The sequence below is a fragment of the Marmota flaviventris genome, chromosome 11, assembly GCF_047511675.1.
Source record: "Marmota flaviventris isolate mMarFla1 chromosome 11, mMarFla1.hap1, whole genome shotgun sequence".
Lineage (NCBI taxonomy): Eukaryota > Metazoa > Chordata > Mammalia > Rodentia > Sciuridae > Marmota > Marmota flaviventris.
Window position 1 is genome coordinate 104,136,782 of NC_092508.1, and position 19,524 is coordinate 104,156,305.

At 40.5% G+C, this 19,524-nt stretch overlaps 1 protein-coding gene across 1 annotated transcript in view; it reads right to left on the reverse strand.

Moving 5' to 3' along the window:
- Positions 1–253: 253 nt before the first annotated feature.
- The window catches only part of Cfap221 (cilia and flagella associated protein 221), a 103,411-nt gene continuing 84,140 nt past the window's right edge, over positions 254–19,524 (reverse strand). The window contains exons 21-23 of the mRNA XM_027936879.2: positions 13,608–13,700; positions 4,899–4,994; positions 254–441 (exon numbers count right to left, since the gene is read on the reverse strand). Of these exons, the coding sequence (XP_027792680.2) occupies positions 333–441; positions 4,899–4,994; positions 13,608–13,700 (298 nt within the window). The 3' untranslated portion in view covers positions 254–332. The remainder of the gene's footprint in view (positions 442–4,898; positions 4,995–13,607; positions 13,701–19,524) is intronic.

Consider the following 19,524-nt stretch of genomic DNA (forward strand, 5'->3'; position numbering starts at 1 on the left):
TGGCTCCTGCCCCCTACCCCTCCAAAAGACTCCCTCAAAATGTTGTCAGCTCCTGGCTCTTGGTCCCTTGGCACCGGGGCTCACCTCTTGCTCAAGAAGGCTCTGTTCCAACATTCCAGCACTAAATCTTGCACCAAGAAGCTTTGAAATTGCCATGATACTAATAACATTTTATTTTTAGAAAGAAAAATTATAATTTAAACATATATACATCTACATGTCAATTTTTTTTCCCTGTAGGAACTTCCCCAAATGGTCAGACCATAAGTGGACACAAAGGACCACAGTGATCTGCAGAGAGCAAACAAGAGGAACTGACCTCCTGGTGATTTTTATTCTAGAATCAGGTATGCGTTGAGAGCTTTGGCCTGCAGATTCTTCATCTCCTCAAGGACCTTTTCTCCTGCCTTCTCTGCTGCTTGTGCCTGGTCTTTCACCTCTCTGGATATCAGAAAGCACAATAAGGGCATGTTAGGCACTTTGTAAAACATGCAAATCACCTACCAATGCCAGTGAAGGTTGACGTTTTTGTTTTAACACATAAAGATTTTAAGTCATATTTGGCGATAATTTACTAGCCAGTGAGAACCTTCAGTTTGCAGGTGATTCAGGCTTGGCTTCCAGTCTCAGCTGCATCAGTTTCCTAGCATGGCACCTGCCTAGGTGTCCAGTCTCCACCTCCCCAAGATGGTAATTCCTATGTTTCCAAGCATTGTTATAAAGGTAAAATGAAAAATTATTCAGAGATCCTAGTATGATATCTTCTAAATCCACAGTCAGCATTAGTGTTTTTTTTTTATTCATCTTAATGAATAAAGTAGAGAAATAATGTTTCTGACTCTGATAATGGCTGTAGAAAGGTAGGTTATGACCGGGTGTGGTGGTCCACACTTTTAATCTCAGTGGCTTGAGAGGCCGAGGCAGGAGGATTGCAAGTTCAAAGCCATCCTCAGTGAGGCCCTAAGCAACTTAGTGAGACCCTGTCTCAAAATAAAAAAAAAAAAAAATGCTAAAAAGGGCTGGGGATGTGACTCAGTAAAGAAAGAAGAAAGGTGGATATGCACCTGATGAGGTGGTACAGGTGCTCAAGGTGTGCTAGAGGTTGATGGGGGTTTGGCCAAGGGTTGTTGGGTAGAACTTGAACCCAATGTGAGATAAAAAGAGGCTGTCGGTTAAGGGGTATCATAGGGTCTGAGACAAAGGGCTGAGAAATGGGGAGTATCTAGGTTTCCTAGGGGCCGCCTTGCTTCTTGGGGGGGCTGGGCCACAGGTGAAGGTTTAGCTGGACATGCAGTGGAAAGGCTGTTGTGGAGTGTCCCACCATTCAGATACCTGGGAGGACATGCTGAGTGTATTGGTTGAAAGAACAGGTATCGCTCTAAAGATTGTGAACTCAGCTATATGATCTGCCTGGGAAATGGGGGTACCCAATATAAAATTAAATGATTCTGAGACATTGTCTAGAGAGAGCGATGTGTCATGCTCTGGCAAATGCCTTATACTTTTGGAGAACTAGAAATCTCTAAAACTGGAGAACTGAAATGTTCCCTAATGCACACAATTAAAGAAAAGAATTTGGCACCATTTTAAGGAATCATGTCTAAAATGTAGAGATCATGACTCCTTTAAAAGATATTAATGATTGAGTAACATTGTGATGATCTTAGCAGTGTTGAATGATGTGTCAGCAACTAAAGTCACTTGCTCAGTTTCCGGGACAGTATACAATGATTCTCCTTAATGGGTCTTGAGGGGAAAAAAGACCATTTTCCAGTGAAAATGTCCATCTGTTCAGGTAATTCCAGCCGTCAAGGGAGAACAGGTGATTCTTCCATGAAAATAAATATGAAAGCAGCACATTGTTTATTCTGTTTTAGTTTTGCTTTTTTTTTTTTTTTTTTCAGTGCTGGGGATTGAACCTAGGGCCTGGTACATGTTAGACAAGTGCTCAGCCACTGAGCTGCACCCCTGATCCTGCAGAGCAGTTTTGATGGGAAAATTAAACATCATTTATGTGTTCTTTTTGTTGTGTCCCATCTGTCTAAGCTCTGGTTGATTGAAGCTGGAGGAGGTGAGGGAGATGTATAGGGCAAGATAGAGTAGACAAAATCAAGCACAGAATAATGCTTGATATGAGTTAAAAAGAACTTCAGGACCAAAAAATCTTTGGAAAATAGTCTATGGGATATCATCCTATTAGACTACTATACAGCCAATAAAATGACAACCATGTTGACAATTTTGACATGCACATAAATAATTTTAACTGCAAAAGAGGTGAATTCAAAGTACATTTGGGAATGTTTACTGAAAATGTGTAAAAATGCACATATATAAATATTTTAATAAAAATTAAAAGCGAATTTGATGAACAAGAAAATGTTCAGAGTTTATTTTTGGGTTACTTTTTTGCAAAGTAGCCAAAATAAAAACAAAAGAAAAAATGATACAGTATTTTGGTTTAACAATAAAGTAATAACTCCTACTTCATTTACCCATTTTTATAATCAATTGATATTAAAGTATAAAGGGTGAAAAACCACATTAAAGAGCAATATAAAAGTATTGACTATTTATTACCTAGGCCATGGACAAAGTTATTCTACATTGGGTACTTTTTGAAATAGAAGAAAAGTTTTTTTATTAAAACCTTTAGTTGGGCTGGGGTGGTGGCTCAGTGGTAGACTCTTTGCCTAGTATGAGTGAGGCACTGGGTTCGATTCTCAGCACATCATATAAATAAAAAAATAAATAGCGGTCTATTGAAAATTAAAAAAATATTTAACAACAACAACAACAAAAACCTTTAGTCACCTACTTGAAACAAAATGCAAAGTGCCTCTCTTTGTTCAGGTACAAGAGCTTTTTTTTCCTTGTGTGTGTGTGTGTGTGCAGTGTAGTATATTATGATATTATTTTATTGAGTTAATTAACTGATCAAAATAGATGCTCACTGTTAGAAATTTTATTTCTTAAATTTTCTTTTACTACAAACTGCCCATCTATTTTCTGAGAAATGCTGGTTGTTGTGGTGTCTGAAAGTATCACAAACAAGCCAGAGAAACCCCAGAGAATACTGCTCTGAGACATGTGAGCATGTCTTTTGGAAAACCCAGAGTTTCTAAAACACCCTAAATAAAGTTAGAAGACAAACTAAGGAAACAAAATTGCAGCTCATGTAAGAAAGAGTAATTGTCCTTAATATGTGGGGGAATATTACAAAGAAACACAGGCAAAATAAGCTTGTCATAAACAAGAATAATTGATTAAAAAAATAGTTGATAAGCATAAAAAACTTTAAAACAAAGAAATTAAAATTAAAACAATGAGATGGACATTTTTTTTATGGTGCTGGAGATTAAAAAGATGGCCTTTTTATTAAATTTAAAATTTAAGCCAGGCGTGGTGGTAGTGCATGCCTGTAATCCCAGTGGTTCATGAGGCTAAGGCAGGAGGATCGAAAATTCAAAGCCAGCCTCAGCAGTAGCGAGGCTCTAAGCAACTCAGTGAGACACTGTTTCTAAATGAAATACAAAATAGGGCTCAGTGGTTGAGTGCCCCTGAGTCCAATCCTTAGTACTAGCCTCCCATCCCCCCAAAAAAGAAAAAAAATTTTAAATTAAAAAAATCTATCACATTGATAAAGATGAAAAATAAAAAACAAAACAAAAACCACTGCTATATCAACAGAACCCCAAACAAACCAATCCCCCACCCTCCCCCCAAAAGATCCTATTCCATGTTGTCCAGGGCTCTTGGATGCAGGCAGTCCTGACCTCTGCTGGTAGGAGGTATGGATGGCAACTAAGTAATCTATATTTAAAACCTTAAAATGTACCTTGATCTAGCATTTATGTTTCTAGGAATTTATCTGAAAGAAAAAAAGTCTTATAAGTTTTCAAGGAATTATGACACCAGGGTATTTGTTGCAGCTCTACTGACAACAGCGAAACATTGAAAAGAGTTTTCATATTCATTAGTAGAGAGTTAGTAAAATAAATTATAGTACATCGACTCAATGAAATATAATGCTGCCTATCTATATTTATAAATATGTTTATATATATTGTAAAATAAAAGTACATAAGGAAAAATTATAATATTATTTAATTTTATTAAAACTGTATATATATAATATATTATTAATATTATAATATATTATTAATATATAATATATTTGGAAGTCCATAAATCAAATTATGCAAGTTATTACTTCTGGGTGGTAGAATTATAGTTATTATATTTTTTGTATTATCTGGTTTTGGGATTATGTGGAACTTTAAAACATAAGAGAGTTTTAAAAAAGGATATGTGGAATTTCAAACTTATAAACCCCTATGAATTCGAGGTGATTATTTACAATTACAAAAATATTTTTCCAAACCAGTGTTTAAAAGGATGATTTTAGTTTACCTGGTCCACTGATAGAGAAGTGAAAAAAAGAATGTTTTTCACATTTGGCATCTCAGTCGATCCTCACAACTGCCCTGTGCAAGGGATTGTGTTTTTTTTACATGTTACAGATGAGGAAACTGAGGCCCAGAGAAGATAAGTGGCTGGGCTTGAAATCTCCTATGTCATAAATGATAGAGCTGTGATTCAGCTTCAGGTCTGGTCTGTCCTAGAGCACACTCCCTTATATTCAACGAAACTCCATCAGCTGTTAATAATGAACAAATGTGTCTCTGAAGCCAAATGACACTGGATTCAATTTCTAAAGTTTCACTTGCTTCACCAAATTCAAGAGGCTAATTGTGCATAAAATAAAATAGACATTCAAGTATAGGAAACAACGGAAATGTGTTTCTTTCAAAGCTTGAGATATTCAGAGTTAGATAACATGAGAGTTTTGATCTCAGACTACCTCTTGGATCAAAGGCCCCAGAACCACCACTTACTTCTCCTTCTTCGCGTCCTTAATGTCCAACAGAGGGAATTCCGCTTCAATCATTCTTGGAGTCAATGTAACTTCTATATTATGTTCAAAGAGCTTGCTGAAAAGCAATAAGATGTTTATGGGAACTGATTTTCCTTCCTAACATAAAATAGAATGAACTGTTGTATTCATGGAGGAGTTCAGCATTACTTGTTCTTTCAACATTAGTCCTAAACATCTACTTTTGATGAGTCTATGTTTGGCGAAGCATAAAGCTGCTAAATTGCTTTCTGCCAACAAACAATGGTAGGGAAGAGTTATTTATAACCAGAGAATAAAAAGCAATTTTTAGAAATGGGGTCACAGATTTCATATTCTTTCCAAGTGCACATGGACCATTTACCAGAATGGACTGTATCTTAGACCATAAAGAAAGCCTAAATAACTTCAAAGAGTTGATTCATTCAGGGCTGGGGTTGTAGCTCAGTGGTAGAGTGCTTGTCTAGCGTGTGTGAGGCACTGAGATCAATAATCAGTACTGCATATAAATAAGTAAATAAAAAATAAAGGCCCATTAACAACAACAACAAAAAAAAAATAAAAATAAAAACAAACAAAATGAGTGAAATCATTCAGACTATTTTCTTTGACCACAATGGAATTAGAATAGAAATCAATCATAAAGGATAACTGTAAAATTCACAATTGCTTTAAAATTAAATGATATATTTCTTCTTTTTGTTCCTTTAAAAAATTCATTGGTGAATTATAATTATGCATTATATGGGATTCATTATGCCATGTTTGCATGCCCATGACATAATTTGATCAGCCTCTTTTCTCAGCACCTTCCCTTCCCCTCCCTTCTTTTCTCCACCTGATCCACTTGCTCTGCTCAACTGGTCTCTCTTCTGTTGTTGTTGTTATTATTATTTCAGTTACTGCATTATAATTATATATATAAGCAGGATTCATTGTGGCATTTTCACCCACAGACATAATATATTTGGTAGATTTTAAATAGTCCATGGGGAAAGAAATTCAAGGAATCTAGTTTAATCTTCTAGAACCTTCCCTAGAGTGGCACATTTTTTTCTATAAAGACTTTGCAGGTCACATTGTCTCAGTTATAACTACTTAACTCTGCTATTGCAACACGAAAGGAATCATAAATAGTAACTGAATGGGTGTGGCTGTTTTGGTAAAACTTGATAAGCACAGGTGTCAGGCAGATTTGGCCATGAATTATCGTCTGCCAAACTGTGGCCTAGAGCTATGTGGTTTGATGGTTAAAGCTGGATTATTTGCCGTTTGAATTTCAACTGGAAAAAGTGGGAAGGAAGAGTGTGGAGGAGAAACACTTTGTCCAAGTTTTTTACCTCATCTGCCAATATCCCATCGGCAAAGACCTCATCAAATGTAGTACTTAACTGCTGGGGAGGCCAAGGAACTTAGCCTCTAGATTCAACATCTCTGTGACTTCAGAAGAAAAAAGCAATGAATGGACAAAGAGCCTTTTCCACCACATTCAGTTAAAGTGAAATGCTTCAAAGATGAACAAAGACTTCAAAGTTTGGGGTTACAAACAGCACCTTTCACCAGCAGTGATACAGAAGCACAGGTAATCAGGGAAGTTTTCTGTTAAGGAGAATACCCTAGAAAACTGCAAAAAAAAAAAAAAAAAAAAAAAAAAAAAAAAAAAAAAAAGTCCTAGCTCACATTGCTAAAAGCTAATGTTTACTGAGCAGCTGCTATACGTGAATCACTATGTTTGTGCTTGGCAGGCATTATCTTCCCAGAGCAGTTTCCTCATCTCTAAGGTGGGCATAATAATAAGACCTCGTCATGGGGAATTCATGAGACTCCTCTCCAAGCACTGCCTGTTAGAGATTTTGTGCTCAGTAAATGCCAGTTATTTTAATTACTATTCTCCTCAAAACAGCATCAATTATCTCCTGTAATTCTGATAACCCCCTATGAAGTACTATTATTATTTCCATCTTAAAGATGAGGAAACTGAATCACAATAGTGTGCACATCAGAGCTGGATGGAGAAAGGCTGCCTGTCCTTTAGCCTGCTGATGTCTCCCTAGCGGGCTGGACAGTCAGGATTGTTCTTCTGAACCCGAACCAAGCACATACCATCATCCTACCTTAGCTGTGGTGCTCTCTAGGAATGTCCCCATGTGGGGCTTTGTTTAGAAGCCACTTCAACCTTCCTTTTTAGATCAGGATTCCAGGCTTAGATGCTCAAGTACTGCCTGGAGCATGTGGGCAGGTCTTAGAAGAACAGGAAATATGCCTCGGCTATTTAGAATTTCACTAATTGATTATTTATGTGTAAAACTGAACTGAAACAGTATGCCACAAAGTTATTTTTTGAGTACATACTGTGTGAAGGACACTATTGCCTAGCAAGTACCAAACCATTTCCTGTGATCACAGAACAGGCTGGCAGTGGCCGGGACCCTAATCTAACCACGACAGTGATGAATGGTTATCAACCCTTGAGTTATCAGGATTTCTTTGCTTCATCATAAGTGGTAATATAGTTTAGAATATGAGAGTTTGAATTTATTAAGAATGAAACCATTTCTCATGAAAATAGAAGGGAGAGCAGTAGAGTAGAAGAAAGAACCAGAGGGAGGTGGGTGGGAGAGAAAGGGGGAATAATGGAGATCTAGGTTGACCAAATTATATTGTTATACTGGGGGCATGGACAAATATGTAATGATGAACTCCATTATTATGTATTATTATAATGCACCAATACAATATGGAAAAACATAATTATCTCTGAAAAAAAGACTGAAAACATTTTAAAAATATTTTATTTTTAGTTGTAGATTGACATAATAACTTTATTTATTTATTTATTTATTTGGTGCTGAGGATTGAACCCAGTGCCTCACACGTGCTAGGCAAGCGCTCTACCACTGAGCCACAATCCCAGCCCTGAAAACATTTTTGAATAATGAAGCTAAGGAGTGAAAATCGAAAGGGTGCTTATAGGAAGGTAGGTCCCCCACAGCCTTGGATGATCCAGATCTTTCCTGTCCTGCTTGCAAGGTTTGGGCCATAATCCCAGATGTTGAAATCCTAAAGGTCAAAATCCTCAAAGTCTAAAATCCCAAAGATCAAAATATCAAAAATATAATTTTGCAAAAAAATTTAAATATTCTTTTAAAGATACTATTTGAAAAACATACAATATGACAAAATACTTCATAGACCACTTTACATTATAAAATGGGCAATAATGATAAACATATTTTTTTAAACATTTATTTTTTTAGGTGTAGATGGACACAACACAATGCCTTTATTTTTATGTGGTGCTGAGGATCGAACCCAGGTCCTGCCCGTGCTAGGCGAGTGCTCCACCGCTGAGCCACAATCCCAGCCCTGATAAACATATTTTTGCAAGCAAAAAATACTCAGGGATGCTAATGACAGTTACAAGGGTATAAGAGCCAGAAGTAGAAAAATTGTGTTTGTAAGAACTAGGTCAAAAGGTGGAATGTATAAATGCACATCACTGTGATTGGTAATTGTGCTAACCTAATTTTAGGACTACAGTCATCTGAAATGCCCAAGTTTTTGGATAAGACTGATCAAAACCATCATGGGTCACTCTGCACATGCAGTTGCCCAAAGAGCCAACTTCTCAAGAAATTTTATCTTTCACAAATGCAGTTGTCCAATTATGGAGGAAGTACATACACAATGCATACACATGAAGCCTACACTGTGAATAATGTACTTTCATGTCAAAAAATTTCAAATTTGTGGGGCTGGGGTTGTGGCTCAGTGGTGGAGTGCTGGCCTGGCATGTGTGAGGCACTGGGTTCAATTCTCAGCACCACATAAATGTAAAATAAAGATATGTGTCCACCTAAAACTAGAAAATAAATATTTTTTTTAAAAAAGTTTCAAATTTGTAAAAAGAAAAAAAAAAAATGAAATGAATCAGACCCTGAAAGCCTCTGCACAATTTATACCTCCATATTGGAAATGATGTGAAGATGAAATACATAGCATAGGGAAATGTAAAAAATAACATTTTAATAATTTAAAATAGTGGGAGCAGCTGGGTGTGGTAGAGTACACCTGTAATCCCAGAGGCTCAGAAGGCTGAGGCAGGAGGATCACAAGTTCAAAACCAGCCTCAGCAACTTAGCAAGGCTCTAAGCAACTTAGCGAGACCCTATCTCAAAATAAAAAATAAAAAGCCCTTTTTGTTGTGGCTCAGTGGTTAAGCAGCCCTGGGTTCAATCCTTGGTACCATAAATGAATGACTGAATAAATAAAAATTGTAGGGTTAAAAGAGAAAAACTAAAAAAGAAAAGAAACTAACCCTCTCCCCAAAAGAACTAAAAAGGAAAATTGACATGTGAAGAAGTGTGTGACTGGGCCAGATGATGGGCAGTTGCACAGAGATAGTGTGTGGCAGCTGTCTGACCTTCACAATCATTAACCAGCTTTGGAAGCTTTGCCTCGCAATGAATAGCTGCTTTGTTTTTCTTTAGGTTATGCCTCTCCTCAGAGAATATGTTTACATTCATTTCCTACACGCTACTCTTTTTGAAATTCTTCTGTGATTCAATTCATACTGACATGAGCATTCCCTATTAAATCTTCCCATTGTTTGGCAACGTGGAAATCCATTCTGCATGCACTCATGTACAGACGACAAATTCAGCGGAAATAATACCAGCAATCAAACAGCAGTGCTGTTGTCTAACTTGCCTTCTTATCCCACCATGTACATCATTATTTTTGAACCAGTGAGTAACATCACTGAATTCTCCAGGCAATTGTGATTTTAATTTATTAGAAGCTTCTGGAATTTCACCAGTAGAAGGAATATCAATGCAGACCAATGATGCATTTTTAAACTCAAGTTTTTGTCGTTGCTTTATTGCATGACCAATCCCTTCTCCAGAATTTGGCTTTCTGTCCTTTTTACATAGCTTCTTTTTCATGGGAATTGTGGTTTTCAAGATGTCAGCTTTCAGGATTTTTTTAAACAATTTTTTTTTGTATTTGTTGATGGACAGCATGCCTTTATTTTATTTGTTTATTTTTATGTGGTCCTAAGGATGGAACCCAGTGCCTCACACATGATAGGCAAGCGCTCTGCCGCTGAGCTACAACCCCAGCCCCAGCTTTCAGGATCTTAACATTTGGGATTTTAATCTTTCAGGATTTTTTTTTTTTTTCAGGAGTGTCGACTTTAGGGATTTTGATTGTTTGAGATTTCAACATTTGGGATAATGACATTTGGGACTGTACTTCTGGATTATGGTCTACACCACTGCTTGCAATTCTTGGGCAGAAAATACTGAGACTACAACATCTTGAGACAGGAGGAAATGTCCAGAACTGGGCTGTGTCCTTGTTCCTCTCAGAACAGTATTCTCAGCAATGCTTGAGTCATCCACGTGACACTCAGGCATAACAGCAGAGTGAGTGAGCATTCCCTATCACACTCTCAGGGTCCCTCAGTGGCAATGTATCAATGTGGGGGCATTTGTCCATGTGGCTACCTCCAGCCTGGGCCGCTTTCTACCTTGAGGAGTGGAAGTTATAGTTTGGATGTGGAATCCACTACCCAGTCTCACGTTGAAAGCATGGTCCCCAATGCAGTCAGGTTCAGAGGTGAGGCTTTCCAGAAGTGAGTGCTCTGATCTCATCAGTGAACTAACCCACAGGTAGCTGAATGGACTCCTGGGAGGTAGGACAAGTTGGAGGAAGTAGGTCACTAGGGTGGTGTGACCCCGAAGGGTCTATCTTTTTCCCAGACCCTTTTCTTTCTCTCTCTCTGCTCCCTGGCTGCATGGCCATTTTCCTCGGCCACACCTTTCTGCCTTGATGTTCTTTCTCACCTCTGGCCCACAGCGATGGCGTTGTCCAACCGTAGACTGAATCTCCAAAACTGTGAGCCCAAAATAAATTTTTCCTCCTCTGAGTTGCTCTTGTTAGGTCTTTAGGTCACAGCGATGAGAAACTAACACAGCTGGCTCACCCTGAATCCTGAGTTTCTGTTTATTCTTGCTGCCTCTCTGTGAGTGATACCTCTGCTTTGCCTGATTTGTACAAGTGTTCTGCCCCACTGGACTAGACCTAAGAACTTTTGCAGATGCCACAGAAGCAGAAAAATGGATTGATAAATGACTTTCTATAATATTTTGAAAAGTGACAGGTGTTAAATGATTTCATTTGTGAAATGAGCAATCCATATAAGGCCCAGTACAAATTTATTCATATATTTCAAACAAAAAATGAAGACATCTGTCTTATTGAAGGAATGAAGTCATACTTCAAAACACTTCCTCTTTCTCACTTCAAGGCACAGTGATCCCGGTGTGCTAGCCCTCCATCACTGCATCGAGACACCCGAGAGAGTCGGCTTCTAAGGAGAGAGGCTTATGGAAGCTCCCAGTTTCAGAGGTTTTGGTCCAGGGTCACTTGGCCCTGCTGCCATGGGGCCTGCGGTGGCACAGGACATCCTGGTGGGGAGTGTGTGGCAGAAGAAGCCTATTCACTTCATGCCAGCCAGGAGGCAAAAGAGACAGGAGGGAGCAGAGTCCCCAAGTCCCCTGCAGGGACACATGCCCAGTGACTTAACTTCTTTCCACTAAGCCCCAACTCTCAGAGGCTCTACCACCTTCCAGTAGGACCCAGAATTTCACAAGTGGGCCCTTGGGGGTTGGTGCAGAGCCCATGTGCCTGTCACTGGCCCAGGAGCAGCAAACACAGGCACATCATGTGGCCCAGGATGGACACTAGCCTGGACAGTGACCAGGGACCAGACTCCTCATGCTGACACTTTGCTCTAGTTGAATGAGAGCCTGCAGGACCATGCGTCTTGTCACAATGCCTAAGGTGGCAGCGGGTGTCTTCAGCTTTTCACCCTGTATTTCCCTTGGTCTCCTCCTGGACTAGGTGTTCTCTAGTTCCGCCATCTCTCCTGCCCCTGTTCCTCAAGTCTGAACTTCAAAAAGGCTCTGAGGGACTTACGCGGATGTGCAGGTGAGACTCCCCGCCCCCCCGCCCCCAGGGGTATCTGTGCTTTAATAGGGACAGAGCCAGAGAGTGGATCTTCAGTCATACAAGGTCAGGAAATAAGAGACCAAAGGAGGAGATTTGGGGCCCTGGGTCTTCCTAATGTGTCATGATCTTGTCATGTAAGGCTAGTGGTCTTCCTTGCGCCCTACCCTAATACTGCCATCACAGATACAGCCACACATCCAAGTGCTCCTTTCTGCCACCTGCAAGGATTAAAACCAAAAGAAAAAAAAAAAAAAAAAAAAGACAAGGCTATTGAGGCACCGAGGTGAGGTCACCTGCCCAAGGTGTACTCAGAGTGAGTGGCAGAGTGGGGGCCTTGAGCCCACAGCCTACACCTTTCTCCTTCTTTTTGTGGTGCTGGGGTTTGAACCCAGGGCCTTGTGCATGCAAGGCAAGCACTCTACCAACTGAGCTATATCCCCAGCTCCCATAGCCTATACCTTCACTGCTATGATATACAATGTCTCAAATGCTCTAGATTGTGATAGAATTTAATTTTAATAAAGATGTTTCTAAGGTTTGGATGTGGTTTGCACTCAAATGGCTTTCATGATGGAAGCTTGGTCCCCAGTGTGGTGACATGTGAGGAGGTGTCTCAGTTTTAGGTTGTGAATTTATTGAGGTATTCCCTCAGAAGGCAGTAAGATAGTTCTTCAGGGACTCTTGAGTTAGTTCTCATGAAAGTGAGTTATTGAAAGTGAGCCTGAGCCCCGAAAGGCTGCCCCATGTATTTCCACCATTGTGATGCCATCTTCCATGAGGTCCTCACCAGAGAGAGCTGGTGCCTTGCCTTTGAACTCCTAGAATTGGAAGTTAAATAACCCTCTTTTCTTTATAAAGTTAACTTGCCATGGGTATTTTGTTATAGTAACAGAAAATGAACTAATATAGATGAGTATGGCTAAAACTTTATGCTTTGTTGGTTAATTAAACTAGAAAACTTAAATGGATTTTATCCCTGCCTGATAGAAAGTACTTGCTAAAACATATGAAATTTATCATTTCTCCCTGAAGTTATGTAGCGATGTATCAAGAGCTAAGCATTTTTTAAAAAGGAGAAAGCAGTGACTGCAATCTAGAGGCATCTGCAAATGGGGCACTGGCAAGCGGTTCAGCTGGGGACATGTGTGCTCTGAGGTGTTCATGATGAGCAGCTGCTCTGAGACAAGCACACGTGCTCTGCTTGGCTCAGATTTCCCATTCTTGGGTCTGTTATCAGGAGACTCAAGGGCATATTTTCACTGGCTGCTGGCTGCTGATCAGTAAAATCAAGTGTAAGCATCTTGCTTCTGGGCTTATTCTTCATGCCTCTCCAAATCCTACCGGTATTTCACGGAGTAACCGAGTCCGCAGGACCACGGCAGCCTCCCCAGCCCATCAGCACCATCTCTGCTCTCCCTTCCCTGTGCTCCCGGATGGAGCAGCCAGCTACCAGCATGTTTTACACCTCGTCTGTCTATTCTCCAGCCAAGTTGGGATCTCTTTTAGGTGGTGGTATGGCTGGACATTGGCCTCATCTGCTCCTTTGAATTGCAAGCTCAAGGGCTGTGTGCTCTTCTGAAATCCCTCACAGCACCTTGCATATTTTTTGGAAAACAGATCACATTAGAGATTAAATGCAGAAAAAAAGAAAAAGAAAAAAAAAGAAAATCAGTACCGCTCAATAGTTTCCAGTCTGTCTTCTTCCGGTAAGTCCTCAAGAGGGGCAGGAGTGTTGATAGGAAGTATAACCGGATTGTAGGAGTCATAGCTGTAGAAGAAAAACACACACGCAGCCCAGGATAAATGATCACATTAGCAGTTTGGGGGTCTTTCTGTGATTTCCTACAGCATCTCAATTTTTCCCCTGGTGGGCCCTCTGCTCTTCTGCCCTCCCTCCCTCTGGAGCACCCCTCCCCCAATGCTTCTGGAAAAGGCAGAGGCAGCTGAGAGGCCCTGGTCACACCCTGGAGAAGGCTGCCATCCGGTGTCTCCTGGAGTGTGAGGTCAGTCTCACAGAGGGGCTGGGGAGGGCTCAGTGGTGGAGCGCCTGCCTGGCATGGGCAAGGCTCATTGAGAGAATTTCCTGGGTGGGGCAGGGAAGGGTAGGTAGAGGACCTACTTTTTGTTCTTGCCATTTTGCCCACCTTCATAGTCTTCCTTGGTCATTCTGTCCAATTTCAAACCTTCCTTACCACCCCATCACGTACTGTTTGGCATTATAACTGTAGGGGTTTATATAAAATTTCCTGAGTATTGAGGACATTAAAATAATTTTGAGATAGGGGGAGAAAATATGTCGTTATTTAAATGTTGGCAGCAGATTTCTGATTCAAGATGGTGGAATGAGTACTCGCTTTTTGGGTGGTCTCAACTTTTTCCTTAAAAACCTTTTAAATAATATTGAAGGAATAAAAACGGATCACACAACAGCAAAGAGAACAGGGGAAGGACAGGAGTGGATACACGTTTTTCAACAATCTTGGTGGAAGAAATTTCCAGAAGCCTGAAAGAGTTCTGTGTCATGAAAAAGAGCAAAGAGTGGTACGTGAACACACGTGGAAAGAAAGGGACCTCCTCCAGCCTGGGAAAGGCTGCGGGCTGAAGGTCAGGCAGAGGAGCAGGAGCAGAAAACGGGTGAATCTGAGGCTCCTTTGTGAATGCACATGCCTTTGGGAGCAGACTCTCACCCTTGTTTTGCCCCTGTGTAAAAATGCAGGGGCTGGGGATAGAGCTCAGCTGGTAGAGTGCTTGCCTTGTATGCGCCTGGGTTCAATCCCCAGCACCAAAAAAAAAAAATGTTATTTATGAGCTGGGGTTGTGGCTCAGCGGTAGAGCACTTGCCTAGTACATATGAGGATGTGGGCCACATAAAAATAAATAAAGATACTGTGTCCAACTAGAGTATTAAAAAACTATCTAGTTATTAACTTTTGTGCTATGGGTGTCCTATTGAGGAATCTGGAGCCCGACCCCACAGTATGTAGATCGTAGCCAACTTTTTCTTCTATCAGACGGCGTGTCTCTGATTTGATATCAAGCTCTTTGATCCATTTTGAATTCACTTTTGTGCATGGCGAGAGAAAGGGATTCAGTTTCATTTTGTTGCATATGGATTTCCAGTTTTCCCAGCACCATTTGTTGAAGATGCTATCCTTCCTCCATTGCATGCTTTTAGCGCCTTTATCAAATATAAGATAGTTGTAGTTTTGTGGATTGGTTTCTGTGTCCTCTATTCTGTACCATTGGTCCACCTGCCTGTTTTGGTACCAGTACCATGCTGTTTTTGTTACTATTGCTCTGTAGTATAGTTTGAAGTCTGGTATCGCTATGCCGCCTGATTCACACTTCCTGCTTAGCATTGTTTTTGCTATTCTGGGTCTTTTATTTTTCCATATGAATTTCATGATTGCTTTCTCTATTTCTACAAGAAATGCCGTTGGGATTTTGATTGGCATTGCATTCAACCTATAGAGAACTTTTGGTAATATCGCCATTTTGATGATGTTAGTTCTGCCTATCCATGAACAGGGTATATTTTTCCATCTTCTAAGATCTTCTTCTATTTCTCTCTTTAGGGTTCTGTAGTTAAGTGTTTCTTAATATACATTAAATAAATCACATAAAACCAAAAAAAAAAAAATGCACCTGTCAAGTAAGGAGAATGGCTGAAAAAACATTATGGTGCTGTGGTTTTTATAGAGGGAAGGTGGGAAAGGTATCTGTGAACTGATATGCTGTGGTTTCTAGGAGGGAAGAAAGCAAATGCAGAAGAGCCTACCTAAAGGGCCACAGTTCACATGAGAAGAGAAAATAAGAAAAATACATACACTTGGAATGCTTAACACCACAAAGAGAATCAGGAAAGGGGAGGCAGAGGACCAAGTTGGTTCCCTCCCCTGGGCAGGGATGAGCTCTGGAGGGAGGAGGGAGGAGGGACGCTTCCCAGGATGCCTTTTTGTGTAGTTTTGAGTTTGGAAGACACGGTGATGTTCTACTTATTGAAAACATAAAATCAAGTCAACAGGAAAGGAAAATTTTAAAAAACTGAAAGCAAACTGAAACAAGTAATTCATAATCACAACAGAGGGAAAGAAAGAAAAAGAAAAGGGTGAGAGAGAGGAAGAGAGAGAGGGAGGGAGCAGAGTGGGGAAGGGAGGGAAAAGAGAAAGAAAGAACTGATATAGTATAGAAAGAAGAGGTGACTTCTCCAGTGTGCGACCACACCCACATACCCCCAATCTTGGGTGGGATAAGGGTAGGGGAAGAACTGCCAATAAATCTGTGATCTATTTATTATGCTTGTTTATGAAGGTGTTCATGGATGAGTCAGTTCTGAAACTATTGGATATATTATGAAGTTGAGTGAGTAAGTAAATGTGCTAGGGCAGGGTTTTCACAGTGAAAGAAAATGGAAAGCAAGTAATAATGCTTGGATATTGACTGGAATTGTAGGGTTTGGTGTGCATTCATGATTTCTAAAATGTGTGTATGTATGTGTATTTGTATGTAGGTGTGTGTCCTTGAGTGTATGTAAAGTATGTGTCTGTATACCTCTCCTCTGGCTTTGCACAGGAGGCCAAGATACAAGCATACTCTAGTAGCAATGTGCACAACTATCACTCAGATTTTTGTCTTTAATTTCATTCCCCTCTAAAAAGACCCTGGGCCCCACCACCTGAGATTAACCCTGTTTACTGACTTCATGACAAAGAATCCAGGTCCTCACTGAAAATTCCATCAAAACTTTTAAACACATGTGTAGTCAGAGGGGAGTCCTGCTGAGAAGAGGGACTGAAAAGAGGGAGCTGGACCACTTCGCAGAGACCAGATTGGTTTGGGGCAATGTAATGACAACAACCAAGAGATTTTCATGAAACAAAATGAGTCCAATTTGTAAATTCTCCAATCATGTTCCTCTGATTTTTTTTTTTTTTGGTGTTTATGTTCTTTTTTGGGGGGTTGGTGGGGAGCTTCCAGGGATTGAACTCAGGAGTACTCGCCCACTGAGGCACATCCCCTGACCTATTTTGCATTTGAAATGGTTGGATGTTCTCATTTGTTTTGTATTGTTTTACTTTAGTGTCCTTACTTGACAAAGTAAATCTCTGATAATGCTAACTCAGTTCCCCAAATTTTTCTGAACATTTCACTGCTCTATAAAATCTGAAAGTCTGGGACCTTCTGGATGAGAAAAATTCTTTGATTGCTGCTCACTTCTCAGAGTTTGAGGAAGTCCGAAGAGACTTGACAAATTCTCTCTGAGTTTACTAAAAAGTACAGAAATCAATGAGCTGCTCTGATTTATATGGATACAAAAATGACTTGGAATAAACAAATGTTAAGCAACTGTATTACCTGGTTTAACAAGATGCAGATAAATCTCAGAGTCAAAAGATACAAGGGAAGCCTCATATTACTCGAAGGTAATTTATTCAAGAAAAATGTCCGCAAAGTTGAAAACTCATTAATTGGATGTCTATGAAGTAAACTCCATATAAACTGAATGTTTGTGTCCTCCCCAAAATCATCTGCTGAAACCTAACTCCTCATGCGACGGTATTTTGAGATGGAGACTCTGAGAGGTGGTCAGGTCGTGAGAGTGCACCCCTCATAAAAGGGATTAGTGCCCTTGGAAGAGAAGTCCCGGAGGGCTGCCCTGCTCCTCTGTTCACGTGAGCACACAGCGAGAAAGCACCAACTACAAAGGAGGAAACAAGCCCTCACCAGACATCATGTCTGCCAATGCCAGATCCTCGACTTTCCAGGCTCCAGAACTGTGAGAAATAAATTTCTGTTGTTTACAACCTACCCAGCCTATGGTATTTTGTTATAGCCACCTGAATGGATTAAAACAGAACTTAAAAAAAAGGAATTACTATTACTGTTTTGTAACTACATTTAGAAATAAATCCAGTGGGAATCCATGATAAGGAAATACAGAATCTGCTCTTGATTTTGAACTGTTATTCAATTGCAGCTTATTTTAAAACAAACTGGCCCAACAGAGCATTTGGGCACAGAAGCTGAAAGTAACAAGTCATGGTGGAGAGTTTTCTTTAATTCATGTAGAATTCATGTTTAATTCATGGTTGCTCAAGTCCATGGCCACTGCACACTGACAGCCTCAGGATTTTTTCCAAGGACATTGCTTTGGAAATAATAATAAAAAAATTAGTAAGAAGAGGGATGTTTTCTCTTAATTCTCGGGACCTGTGTGTCTGAGCGTGGGTGGGAGTCAGGCAGTCCCCTTCCCATCACTCCTCATTTTGCTTATTCAGTCTCATGACAGAATCCCAGACAGAGCTCTGTTTGCCTTACTGATTACCGTGTGGGTTAATTTTATTTATTTCTTTATTTTGTGCTGCAGATTGAACCCAGGGCCTTAGCATGCTAGCCAAGTGCTCAACCACTGACTTACACCCACCCCCTCCCTCCTACAAGGGTCTATTTATTCATTTATTATTTTTCAGTACTAGGGACTGAACCCAGGGCACCAGCCCTTTTTATTTTTTATTTTGAGACAGGGTCTCACTAAGTTGCTTATGGCCTCAATAAGTTGCTGAGGCTGGTCTTGAACTTGAGAACCTTCTATCTCAGCATGCCAAATTACTGGGAGGACAGACTTGTGCCGCCCAGCCCCACAATGTGGATCATTTTAATGCGTCCTGGTCCTCCAGTAAAATGTGTGTGCTGAGGTGTTGATGGCACCATCTGGTGGCCACAGAGTGATTGGACAATTTGGAAGGTAGAAGAGAAGGGTTACCAAAGTGCGCTGGGCAGCATGCTGGATCGCTTCATAGGATCATCAAGATCATTTTATTTCAATCTTTGAAACAGCTCTGAGAGGACAAGACCAGCCTTTAATTTCCTCACTTGTCCCTGCCTCACAGGTGAGGAAATAAAGGGCGTCAGTGAAGAGGTGACTCACCCAGCTACAGAGAGCTAGTGACATGGCCCACAAGTAACAGAGGCTGGTCTCTCTGACACCAAGGCTTTCCTTCTTTCTACACGGCCACCGTTTCCCCTGATTCTAGAAGATCTAGATTTTTAAAAGTATGTTAAAATAAACAAGAGAGATGCTGGATTCATTTTGAGCTGGCAACAGGTTGAATGAGGTGTGACAGGAAAGGAAGTGGCATGTTTGGGCTCCTGTCCTGAATCCAGTGCCCCAGGCTTTTTGTTTATCTTGTGAAATAAGGCAAATAGTGGAGAAGCCCCAGAGGAATAATCCAAAGCATAGCACATGGAGAAGCCCCCTGGAAGTTCAGCTGCATCAGCTGTAACTCAGGGAGACTCTGCTGCTGGCAATGAAGGAAGAGGTCAAATTAAGTCCTAGGGGTTCAACGATTCCAACAATCTTCTCCAATCCCTGGCAGTGGATGGACAGTGGACTTGGGTAACTGCTTTTTGGGTGAGCACTTGTCCATTTTCTGTTGCTAACAACAAAATACCACAGACTGGATAAGTCATGAAGAAAAAAGGATTATTTGGCTCACAGTTCTGGTCCAAGGTCGAGGGGCTGCATCTGGTAGTGGTCTTCTTGTTGGCAGAGTCCAGGGATGGGCCAGACATCACATGGTGAGACAGGGAGT